The 12393-nt window shown below is 50.2% G+C and overlaps 1 protein-coding gene across 4 annotated transcripts; it reads right to left on the bottom strand.

The window, feature by feature from the left end:
• Nucleotides 1–2868: 2868 nt before the first annotated feature.
• On the bottom strand, nt 2869–12156 carry CCDC105 (coiled-coil domain containing 105). 4 transcript variants are annotated; one of them, XM_042977317.1, is made up of 8 exons: nt 11515–12156; nt 10531–10635; nt 5087–5285; nt 4532–4698; nt 4296–4391; nt 4088–4201; nt 3406–3494; nt 2869–3275 (listed from the first exon to the last, which is right to left on the bottom strand). In XM_042977317.1, exons 1-8 carry the CDS (start codon nt 12082–12084, stop codon nt 2906–2908), a joined length of 1710 nt encoding a protein of 569 aa, XP_042833251.1. In that variant the 5' UTR covers nt 12085–12156; the 3' UTR covers nt 2869–2905. The 4 variants fall into 4 exon arrangements, with proteins under 4 accessions (XP_042833251.1, XP_042833252.1, XP_042833253.1 ...); XM_042977318.1 differs by lacking the exon at nt 10531–10635; XM_042977319.1 differs by lacking the exon at nt 3406–3494 and having other exon boundaries at nt 2935–3275.
• Between the last annotated feature and the right edge of the window lie 237 nt (nt 12157–12393).

The raw sequence follows: 12393 nt of genomic DNA, 5'->3' as shown, positions 1-12393 counted from the left end.
GCCTTGATCTTGGACTTCCCAGCCTCCAGAACTGTGAAAAGTAAAGTCCTGTTGTTTATAAGCTCCCCAGGTGTGCTATTTTGTTACAGCAGCCTGAGTGGATGAAGACAGTAGGACTGTGTTCTAGGAGCCGTGCGTGGTGGCGGCCACATGCCATGATGTGCTCTGGAGACTAGAATGCCCACACTGGCTGAGATATAGTTTGTGCCTTCCAGAGAAGACAGCACGAGCAGGACCAGTGAGGAAGTTGTCAGAAACCATCCAGGCAAGAAGTGATGATGCCTTGGACTAGAAGTGGAGGAGTGTATGGGGCAGGGGATGGAGAAAAACAGACAGATTTTAAAATTATTAGGAGGAGGGGCACCCGGCCGGCTCAGTCAGAAAAGCATGTGACTCTTGATCTCGGGGTCATGAGTTTGGGCTCCACGCTGGGTGTGGATATACTAATAACAATAAACTTAAAAAAAAATTATTAGGAGGAAACTCAACAGCGTGTTTGATTGCACAATACATCTCCCAGGGCTCAGCGGAATCCTGGCCTCAGTTGATGCTACTGAATTACCTCGACTGAGTGACATGGGGATGTGCCCGATATCTAAGGGAGAGGTTGAAAGGCTTTCGTGGATCTGAGGCACTTTCACCCGGGGGCCCCTCTCCTCATAAAAAGAAACTTCAAGAATTATTTGACAACGGCATTGGTGTAACTTATGTGAAGTTCCCAGAGTAGTCAAAATTAGAGACAAAGTAGATGGTGGGAGCTAGGGGCGGGGGGAGGGGTGATAGGGAGTCAGTATTTAATGGTGAAAGAGGTCTTGGTTTTGCAAGATGAAAAAAGTTCTGGAGATGGGATGATGGTGATGGCTGAGCCCCTATGGGAATGTGTTTAATGCCACTGAGCTGGGCGCTTAAAAACAGTTAAGCCAGTAAATTTTGTGTTACGCGTATTTTACCACAATAAAAAAAATTTGAAATAAAACTCTGCATTGGTATAAAGATGATATAATCCAGACTGGATTTATAGTTTCAATCATTTTAATTTTAATATTTATAATGTTATATATTATATGGTATATACTATAAACTATTGTCTATAGTATACATAACATGTAATGTTACGCATTCTACATTCATACGTTTTTTTTTTTTTTTTCTGACTTTAAAAGAAATTAAAGTGAAAACATTTTCATGGGTCTCTCCATTAGTGTCTGCTGTGGCCAATGCAGAAGTCAGCCCCGGGGAAATTGGCAGGAGGGAGAGGGTGCATTTCCAACATTGGTGTGCCTCAGGCATCCCTGGGAAACTCATTAGAAAAGCGCATCCCCAGCTTCTGCCCCCTGAGGTTCAGATTCTGGAGGTCTGGAATGTGGTCCCCCAAGGTGGCATTATTGACAGGCACTGTAGATGTTCTCATGCAGATTTTCTTCTGGGCAGTGGCATATCCCCTTGTAGACACATCCCCACACTTAAAAAAAAATTTTTTTTAATGTTTATTTATTTTTGAGAGGGAGAGACAGAACGGGAGCAGGCGAGGGGCAGAGAGAGAGGGAGACACAGAATCCAAAGCAGCTCCAGGCTCTGAGCTGTCAGCACAGAGCCCGACGCGGGGCTCGAACTCACGAGAGCCGTGAGATCATGGCCTGAGCCGAAGTCGGGCGCCCAACCGACTGAGCCGCCCAGGCGTCCCTCCCCACACTTTTTAAAGTCCAGACTTAACCTCTTGCCCCTTCTTGGAATCTGTTTCTTCATCTCTAGCATGGGATGATGACCCCCACATTATAGTGTCCCTGAGAGCCTCGCCGGGTGCCCATGACGTGACCTGCGGCAGCAGCAGCTGAAATCTCAGTTCTGAGGCAACCTAGGGGATTATGCAATCACTGTTGGGGAATAGTGGGTGAGCAGAGGTGACAAACCGGGGCTGTGTCAGCAAGCATGAGGGTGGCAGATGGCAACCCAGAGCGTGAGGCATTGTATGCAAAAGGCAATGCTTGCATCCCTATGTAAGGTTTTGGGGTGTGGTGGACGGACAAAGCTGCAGGCAAAGGGACAATTCCCAGCCCCAAGAAGGCTCTGCAAGAGCCTCAAAAGTCAGCGGGGTGACGGCAGCTCTGTGTCCCAGAGCATATATGGACCGCATCAATGGGTTTCCTTTCTCATTGGCTTCAACCAGTAGGGAACCCTTGCCAAGGGAGAGAGGTGGGTAGGGGCATTTATGTCCCCAGCATCCACATGACAGCACTGTAAGGCTGGCTGCCTTCGACTACCTTGTCCCTTCGGATTTCGGAGTGGCAAAGGCGGCTCTCCACAATTACCAGCACCTTGGTCCCCTGCTGTCCATTGAGGTTTTCCTGTATCCTGCCTCCACCTTTGCAAATATAGTGAATTCTCATTCTTTGTGGTAGTTATATTCTATACCTGTGTGTGTGTGTGTGTGTGTGTGTGTAGCGTTAATAACAACAGCAAGTGTGTGGGGGGGGGCCTGCATTCATCTAAGAGGGGAGGACAGAGGGGAGCTCCAAATTTTGCTCAGAGTGCAGGCTTTAGAATCAGGGCTTACAATTTCAGCTCGTCCGCTTATCCGCGGCGTAACATTGGGCAGCTACCGTTCTCACAGGCCTCACACATGGACTCATCTATCCTTCCTACAAAGCCTTTGAGATGGGTGCTGTAATCCTCTCCGTTTTACAGGTGAAGACACTGAGGCCAGAGAGGGGGGCAGGGACTTGCCCAAGGCCACACAGCTTGAGTTTGGGGGGCTGCGATTCGAATTCGCCCCGGAAATCTGGAGCCCCAGCCCAGCCTGTTAACTCCCAGCATACACTGCCCATCAGGTGGTGTAGGGTAAGTGAGTGATATACAGTAGGTGCCTCCTACGTGGTAATCAGTGTCCTTTTTAATTATAGTTCTGCTAGAGGATGCTTAAAGGGAAGGCAGGTCGGGCGAGAGGGAGGGAGGGCCACGGAGCCGTCCAGTCTCTGCTCCGCAGGCCCCGGCAGGCAGATGGCCGGCCGGGGCAGAGGGCCCGCCTGTCACTTGGCGGGGGCGCTGGACTCCGCGCGCGGCGGCGTGCGCGGGTCCCAGTCGTCGACCAGGCGCTGCGCCTGCTGGTGGTACACGTGCGGGTGCCCCTGGCGCAGGCGCAGGCGCACCACGTTGAAGTCCACTTCATACCCGATCCTCTTGTACTTGAGGCTTCGGGCGAGGTTCTGGCGCGTGGCGAGCAGCTCCCGCAGGTTTTTCTCCACGCGCGAGATGTGGCGCTGCAGCTTCTCAGTCCCCTGGGGGGTGGGGGGACCGAGCTGGGAGCTGGGCACTGTCTGGGGTGGGCGAACCCGCCCGGGGCCGGATGCGGGTGTGAAAGGAGCACACCTCTAGGAAGGGGCGGGCCTCCGAAGGGGAAGGGCACACCTGGGCCACGCGTGCTTGCGGGAGGTCCCCTCCTGGGAAGGGGCTCGAAGAGATCGGAGGCAGGGGGGCACACACTGGGGCCAGAAATGCTGGAAAGGGAATCGGAAACAGGCAGGGGATGGAGAAGGGGACGCACCCGGAGAGCGAGGGGGAGGGGCGGCCGGGACCTGGGAGGTGGCGAGCCTCTGGGCGGGCGTCCCTGAAGCAGCGAGGCTGAGAGAGGGCCTTACCGGGACTCTTGGATACTGAGAACAAACTGAGGGTTGATGGGGGGGGGGGCAGGGAGAGGGGAAAGTGGGCGATGGGCACTGAGGAGGGCACCTGTTGGGATGAGCACTGGGTGTTGTATGGAAACCAATTTGTCAATAAATTATATTTAAAAAAAAAAAAGAGGGAGCGAGGCGGGCAGATTGAGGGCACTTTGTCTCTCTCTCTCTCTCTCTCTCTCTCTCTCTCTCTCTGTACATACACACACACAACATACAACACCCAGTGCTCAGGAGGGCACTTTTTCTGAGACAGGTGTGGGTACCGGAGGGTCTCCTCCCGGAGCTGAAGGACTGACAGCCCTGGGTGAGGGGGTCTTACCTGGGTCAGGTGTGCTTGGGGCAGCAGTACCCTCGGGATGCGGCTGCACCTGCAGAGAGCGGGAAGGCGCGGAGGGGGCCACGCAGGAGCATACCTGGGCGAGGCGCGTGGCTTCGGGCAGCTGGGTGCCCACATGTCTCTGGTACACGCGAACCAGGGGTCTGTCCAGCTTCTCTCGGGTCTCCAGGTGACGTTTTGACAGAGGACCCTGGCGGAGTGCGGTGTGAGGAGCAGTGAGGCCCCCGGGCCGGCCGGGCGAGCGACCCTGGTCCCACCCCGCACGGTCTGGCGCCAAAGCCCACCTTGATGAGGCCGTGAGTGATGTACATTTCCTGGTTGAATTTCGTGCACCGCTGGATAGTTCCCCGCATTAGTCCTAAGGTCATATTCATTCTTTCCTGGGTGGGGTGGGAGCACAGGGGGATCACAGTGGCTTCCTGGCTCCTCTGCTCCCGCGCCCCTCCCCCCCTGTAGTCCCGCGTGGTCCATCCTAGCCCCCCCCCCCCCACCAACGGGCAGTCGCATCCGCCGCGCCCACCTTCAGCTCCAAGGTCTCCCGCATCTTCTGCGCCAACAAGGCGCACACGCCATCGCTTATCTGATGTTGCTGCGCCCGGATGTCCTCCTCGTTCTTTGCCATTTCCAGCAAGGTGTCCTTGGACTCCATCAACAGTCGCTTGGCTTCGTACAGCGCCGTGGCGCACTCTGCGGGCGGTGTGGGGACACTCGTTGGAGAGTCAAGGCCTCCTTTTCCCGGACCCTGGCGACCCTGGCTCTCTGAGCCCCCCTCCTCTGTGTTCAGGTTGTGTTCGGCCCTGGGCGAGGGGACTTTATTGAAGGACCTGGACAAAGTCCAGGGGAGGAGTTCGTAGAAGTAGCGTCCCGGACTGACTGAGCGAGTGCTCGCACGCAGGAGTGTGTGGGAAGCAGGAGTGGGCGTGAAGAGCTAATCAAGAACGTGGGCTCAGTGGAGATGAGCTCTCAGCCCCCCTCACTAGGGGGGCAATTCCCCAGGGATGGCAGTGGCTGAGCAGTGGAGGAGTGGGCACCCGAGGGTACCTACTGCAGTGCACTCCTTTCTGTGGAGGCCTACCTGGGGTATAGGTGCCCACAGGGTCTGGAGGAGGCGTTTTTTGGCCCTGAGAGCTCGGGGAAAGGATGCGGGAGAGGTTCACCCAGGAGTGGCGGCCAGCCTGCTCCAGAACCTTATCGAGCGGCTGGTTCATAAGGTCCACAGCTTGGAGCCTCTCCTTACAGCAGAAGGCCAGAGTATCGCGGCAGGAGGCCAGGGCCTGAGAACGAGGAAGCAGAGGGAGCAGAGAAAAAGGCAGAGAGTGAGCTGGGAGGTTGGGAGAGGCGGCGGGAAGCGATTTCCCTGCTGGAGGCTGCAAAGCGTTGCCACCTCCAACCGGGACCCTCTCCAGTTCTCCGTTGAAGGCGGGAAGAATTGATTTCCAAGGGCAAGTTCAGACCCTCCCCGCACCCCTCCCCTGTCCAGAAGCCTTCAGTGATCCCTGGGTGGAGAGGGGAAGAGCAGTAGGGGCTGGTGGTAGCTTCCCTGTCCTAGGTGTCATTTTCTTCTTGGGTTCTGTGCCTGGCTTTGCTCTGGCACCCCAAGAAAGCTCTTCCCCCCATCCACTGCCCCATCTATAAAGAGGAGAGATCGCACTGGCTGTATCTACACCAAGAGTCTTCCTGCATCAGCCCTTTGCTCCCCAGCTACATTCAGGGCTGATCCCCTCCCCTAGCCTCAGGGTCTCTCTTCCTTTGCTCTAATTAGTACCAGGAGCCCTCCGCTGTCCTCAGAGTATCTCCCCCACCAACATCTATCTATCTGAACTCCTCCTCCCACCCAAACCCTACTTCCACCATTATAAAATGAAGTATATCGCATTTCTTTGATACTTGTGGTTATTTAAAAGTTATATCCACTTATATAAACACCACCCTCATCAAAATATAGAATATTGCCATCATCCCAGAAATGTTCCTGGTGCCCCTACCGTCCTCTCCTCTAAGCTGCCCTGCAGATTAGTTTTGCCTTTCTTTCTTTCTTTCTTTCTTTTTTTTTTTTAAAGTTTATTTATTTAGTTTGAGAGAGACAGAGACAGCACAAGTTGGGGAGGGGCAGAGAGGGAATCCCAAGCAGGCTCCGCACTGCCACCACAGAACTTGATGTGGGGCTTGAACCCATGAAGAAGCCGTGAGATCATGACCTGAGCCGAAACCAAGAGTTGGATGCCTAACTGACTGAGCCACCCAGGCGCCCCTTGCCTGTTTCTTAAGATGTCCATAAGCTACAGCCTATGGACTGCCTGCCTCTCTTTGTAACTAAAACTTTATTGGAATAGAGCTGCACTTATTCATGTACCTGTTGTCTCTGGCTGTTTTGTGCTACACTGACCTAATTTTTTTTTTTAATTTTTAATTTTTAAAATTAAATTATCCCCTTATTTATTTTAATATTTTTAATATAACTTGTCGAATTGGTTTCCATACAACACCCAGTGCTCATCCCAACGAGTGCCTCTTTAATGCCCTAATTTAAAAAAAAAAATTTTTTTTTTTTAAATTTTTGACAGAGAGAGAGAGTGCCAGCGGGGAGGAGCACAGAGAGAGGGGGACAGAGGATTTGAAGCAGGCTCTGTGCTGACAGCAGAGAGCCCAATGCGGGGCTCGAACTCACAAACTGTGAGATCATGACCTGATCATGACCCAGGTGCCCCTACACTGGCCTAATTGAGTAGTTGTGATAGAGACTGCATTTCACACAAAACCTAAAATATTTACTATCTGGTTCTTCAAAGAAATTTGCTTTTGAAATCTAGAACTTTATATAAATGGAACCATACCATGTGTACTTTATGTCTAGCTTCTTTTGTTGAATATTGTATCTTTGGGATTCAACCATTTGAGTAAAAAATAGATTTAAAAAGTCTTTCATTCATTAATTCAAATACTCATCAAGCCCCTCGTGTATGCTGGGCAGTGTATCAGGGAGTGGGGATGCAGTGGGGAAAACCAGTCCAATTCCTGCCCCCCAAAAGTGACAGGGTTGGGGTGCCTGGGTGGCTCAGTCAGTTAAGTGTCTGACTTCGGTTCAGGTCATGATCTTGCTGTTCTTGAGTTCGAGCCCTGCATTGGGCTCTGTGCTGACAGCTCAGAGCCTGGAGCCTGCTGCTGATTCTGCCTCCCTCTCTCTGTCCCTCCCTTGCTCATTCTTTGTTTCTCTGTCTCTCTCAAAAATAAATAAACATTAAAAAAAAAAAAAAGAAGTGACAGGGTCAATATATGCAGACAAGACTGGTTAGAGAGAGGATCAGAGAAATGGGGATTACCTGGAGGGGCGCATGGGATCTAGAGGTTTTTGTTTTTGTTTTGTTTTGTATTGTGGTAAAACAGACGTAACAAAATTTTCCATTTTAACCATTTTAAGTGCACAGTTCAGTGACATTAATGTATAACCACCACCTCTGTCCGTTTCCAGACATTTTTTTTTTATTATCCCAAACAGATCTGTACTTGTTAGAGAATAATTCCCCATTCGTTCACTGGTGAGAACGATCCAATAACGGGGAGAAGGTGGGTGCAGAGGTAGACGGAATTACAGCATTGGCAGAGGAATAATGAGGTTCCCTTCAGTGACTCCCATGAGTTGGGGTCATTCATTGAGAATGAGGAAAGCAGGAATGGAGAGGTCTGAAGGAAGAGAAAGAATGAAATAACTTGCCCAGTGGGACAACAAACCTTCTAGACACACGCAGTGAGATCCCTGGGAAGGTTCTGAGTGCCAATTTGAATTCATTATCTTAAGCTGAAACAGATCTGTTTGGATGTAAGCATTTTTCTCCAGAAATATGTACATTAGGCCTCTCCAGTGGCCCTTCTCAATTTCCATCTCTGTTTTTTTTTTCCCACCTCTCCATTCACCTTTCTCTCTTGCAAACCCTTCCCTACTGGGGCCAACCTCAGGGTCTTCTCCCTTGTCAGTTTCAGACTTTCTCAAAGGATTTTTCAGGACTCACCAGATTTAAAAGAATATGACCCTGGCCTGGGGGGTGTGGTGGGTGAGCACGGCTAAGGTTCAGCACCACGGATAGTGGTGCAACCAGCTCTTAAATTTCCTCTCCCAACCTCACCCAGGACCCTGGTCTGTCCCTTATTTGAATGTCCTTGTAATGTGAACTCTGTGAGGGCAAGGCCGTCTCTGTCCTCTTCATTAATTTGTCTTCAGTGCCAAGCATGGTACCCAGACACCAGGGTACTGGATTAATAGTTGTTAAATACATGAGTCAAAAGCACACACAAGTTACTAGCTAACTTTAACTGGTCCCAAGGGTTCCATCAAACCTGGCTGCCTTTTCATCTTCATTAGTGCCCTCATAAAGAAACCCTTGTTGCAAGAGTGAAGGATGTAGTGAGAGACCGTCTCTGGCTGGAAGTGGCAAAGACTGAGCACATATTACATGTAAAGAGCTAGGCTCAAGACATCTGAGCTGACTCACAAGGTGGTCCCACTTCTGGGTATATATCCAAAGAAAATCAGGATCTCAAAGAGATATCGGCACTCCCATGTTCATTTCAGCATTATTTACAATAGCCAAGACATGAGAACAATCTAAATGTCTGTTGATAGGTTAGTGAATAAGGAACAATGTGATATATATACTATTATCATATTAATTATATAATATTGATGTATTATAATCAAATTGATATCTTAATATACTATAATATATAAAATAATTATGTAATATAGAATATATTATAACATGTAATATTTTACAATATGTTGTATATTTACATATATCATATATAGAAATTATGTTATATAATATGATATAATATATAATTGTATAATGATATAATTATGTAAATATAATATAATATAATTATATAAACATATTATTTATTATATAATATTATAATTATATTATATCATATGTAAGCTATATAAAATTTATAATAACAATTATATAATCATAATATTATATAATGATATAATCATAGTTAATATATATTAAAAAGACACTTAATCATATATATTATATATTATACATGCTATGTATTATGTATTGTATTACAGTACATAAGATATGGCATATTAATATATATAGCATATATTATATAGTTTATATGCTATAATATATAGTATATAGCATACAATATATAATATATTGTTATAGACTATATTAATATGTGATGTAATATATAATATACATATTATAAATTATATAACATACTAAGATAATAATCAATGTTTTATAATATTAACATCATATATTAATAATATATAACAATAGTATAATACATGATAGATAATATAATATGTATATAATATTATATATGCAACAGAATATTATTCAGCCTTGAAAAAGGACATATTGCCATTTATGACAACATAGATGAGCCTGGAGGTTCATTATTATGCTGAATGAAATAAACCAGATGCAAAAAGATCTCACTTATATGTGGAATCTAAAATAGTCAAATGCATGGCAGCAGAGCATAGAATGGTGGTTTCTGGGCCCTGGGGGGGAGGGAGAAATGGGGGAAATGGTCAAGGGGCATAAAGTTTCAGTGATGCAAGATGCTTAAGTTTGGAGATCTAATATAGAACAATGTGACTATAGAGAACAATATCGCATTTTATAATTGAAATTTGCTAAGAGTTTAGATCTTCAGTGTTTTCCCACACATACATAAAGGTAACTATGTGAGGTGATGGATATGTTAACTACCTTGACTATGGTGATTATTTCACAATGTCTACATATATCAAATCATCAAGTTGTAAAAGGTGAAAGATTTATGCGATCTGAAGAGAAACCAGAGCACTATCAAATCATCAAGTTGTACGTCTTGAATATATACAGTTTTAAGTTGTCAATTAGGGGTGCCTGGGTGGCTCAGTCGGTTAAGCGTCTGACTTCGGCTCAGGTCATGATCTCGCGGTCCGTGGGTTCGAGCCCCGCGTTGGGCTCTGTGCTGACAGCTCAGAGCCTGGAGCCTGCTTCAGATTCTGTCTCTCTCTCTCTCTGACCCTCCCCTGTTCATGCTCTGTCTCTTTCTGTCTCAAAAATAAATAAACGTTAAAAAAAAACTTTAAATAAAAAAAATAAATTGTCAATTATATCTTGATAAGGATGGAAGCAAAAAGACACCTGAGCTTGACCCACAGCCCTGCCGCTGGCTAGCCCTGTGCCTTGGTTGAGTCTGTGTCTCTCTGAGCCTCAGTTTTCCTGTCTCTAATGAGGGGATCATCGTTTCTATTTCACAGGAGTGTTTTAAGATGTTAGCTCAGTGACTGCACAGGGCTCGGCTCAGAAGGGTGTTCATTGTTATTCTGAGGCCCAACTCCATCTCTCAGAGCCTCAGTTTCCCCATTTCACAAAGTGGAAATACAGTGAATGTCAGGTTAGGGTGGGCAGGGGTGTGGATTGAGGGTTTGCTGTGGCCACGGTCCCCAAGGTCAGAGCAGTTCACCCGTTTGGATCCACCTGCAGCCCTCTTAACTTGACCTGAGGTATTCCCAACCTTGAGCAGGGCCTCGGATTTTTCCATATCTCTTTCCATCTTCCTCTTCATGCTCTTAAGCTCCTCCTTCTCCCAGGTAAGCATACTGTCAGCTTTGTCAGGGACCTAGCAGACAAGGAGACTCTCTCACACCTTTGAGAGGACTGGACGGAGATTTCTCCTTCCAGGGTAGTAGAGGGTTTGCCAAGTTTGCAAGCTCTCGGTTTGGAGAATGGAGTTGGGGGTGCTCTTGCCCATTGGGAATCTCTCTGAGAAGCCTTTATTCTTTCAGGGGGCTCTCACCGGGTGGGGTGTCTTACCCTTTAGAGGGTGGAGGTGGGAGCTTCTCTGTGTGGGGTCTCGTCGTCCCCTGGGGAGGCTGGAATGTTCCCCACTTTTGGGGTGAGGGTCTGCGGTTTCACTTTACGGGGAGGACGTCACCAGGGCTGAGACTAGGGGGTCTCGCTCTTTCTCTGGCTGGGGACGTGACTCCCAGGTGCAAGGACTCAGAGTTTGAGGGTCTCAACCTGTAAGCAGGACCTGTTCCTTTCTCCCCAGATGAGGCTGGAGGAGGGGTTCTCACTCTCGGAGGCTGTGGTGGGGAGGACTGGGGCTTAAAAAAAACATTTTGAGGAGAGTTTCAAGGGTTGGGACCAGGACATCACCTACTGTCCTCAGTGGGGCTGGGGGGGTGGGGGTGGGGGTTTAGGGTGGGTTTACGTCACCTACTGTCCTCAGCGCGAGGTGTGTGTGTGGCTTTGGATGTGTTTTCACTGGGCTTTGAGGGTCTCAGGCCCACGGGAGGGCCTCACCTTCTGGGCTCGGAATCCAGGCACCCCATCTTGGGGGGTGTCCTCATCTTCTGGTGCCCTTACTCCTGGGGTGGAGGTGGGGGTTCTCTCTACGGGGAGGGGTTTTCTCAGGCCGAGCATCTACCTGGGATCGGAGGCCTCGGGCTTTGCCACTGGGCCTGGGGTGGGGTGGGGCGGGGGGTTAGCGTCCCACCTTCTCAGACTTGGGCCGGTAGCCCCGAAGCTTGCTGCTCTGCTGGTTAATAAGCAGGCCTTTGCGGACTTGGGCGAGCCCGCGGTCGGTGGCCTCGCGCTGGCGCTGCAGCAGCCACAGCTGCCCATTGACCTGGTGCTGCGCGCGGCCCAGGCGGGCGGCGGCGAGGCGCGCCCCGCGCGCGTGCGCGTGCACCACCTCGGCGCTCTGCAGGGCCCGGGCGTCGCGGTGCAGGGGCAGCGGCAGGCGGGCGTGCCAGGCGGGGGGCTTCACCTTGCCCTTCCACAGCGTGACGCCCTCGCCCGGCGGCGGCTTCTCCACGGTGCCGCCGCCCGCGAGCATCTCCACGCGGAAGCGCCAGGGCAGGATGTTGGCGGCGCGGCAGAGGTGGCGCGCCACGTGCGGCTCCCGCACGCTGTCCTCGGGTTGCCACATGGTCACCGCCTCCTGCTCGCAGCGGTCGGTCAGCTGGCGCGCCTTCTGCAGGGTGGCCGTGGCCGCCTGGCGCCACGCCGGAGCCCCAACGCGCGGGTCCTGGCTGCGCTCGGCTGGGGGGATCAGCACGGGCATGGTCCCGGCTTCGTGTCTCCCCACGGGGAGAGGCAGGGACTCCCAAAGACGCGCCGCTCCCTCCTGACCCGAACGGGGAGTGAAACAGAGTGCCCATCACCATGGCGACGGTGGCAACAGCGCGCAGTTCCGGCAGTGGGGGAGGGGAAAGGCTGGAGAGAGGCGCGGATGGAGTCTTTGCTTTGGAACTTGGCCGGGGTGCCTTGGCATCCTGACTCCTGCGGGAAGCCGGCCTCATCTAGCGCCTCTCTCGCTGGCGCTTCTTCCCTCCAGCAACGCGGGCCTCCTTCCAGCTGCTGGGACGCGCTA

Source organism: Panthera tigris, chromosome A2 (genome assembly GCF_018350195.1).
Source record: "Panthera tigris isolate Pti1 chromosome A2, P.tigris_Pti1_mat1.1, whole genome shotgun sequence".
In the NCBI taxonomy this organism is placed as follows: domain Eukaryota; kingdom Metazoa; phylum Chordata; class Mammalia; order Carnivora; family Felidae; genus Panthera; species Panthera tigris.
The sequence above is the reverse complement of the archived record's forward strand: the minus strand, read 5'-3'. Positions and strand labels throughout refer to the sequence as shown.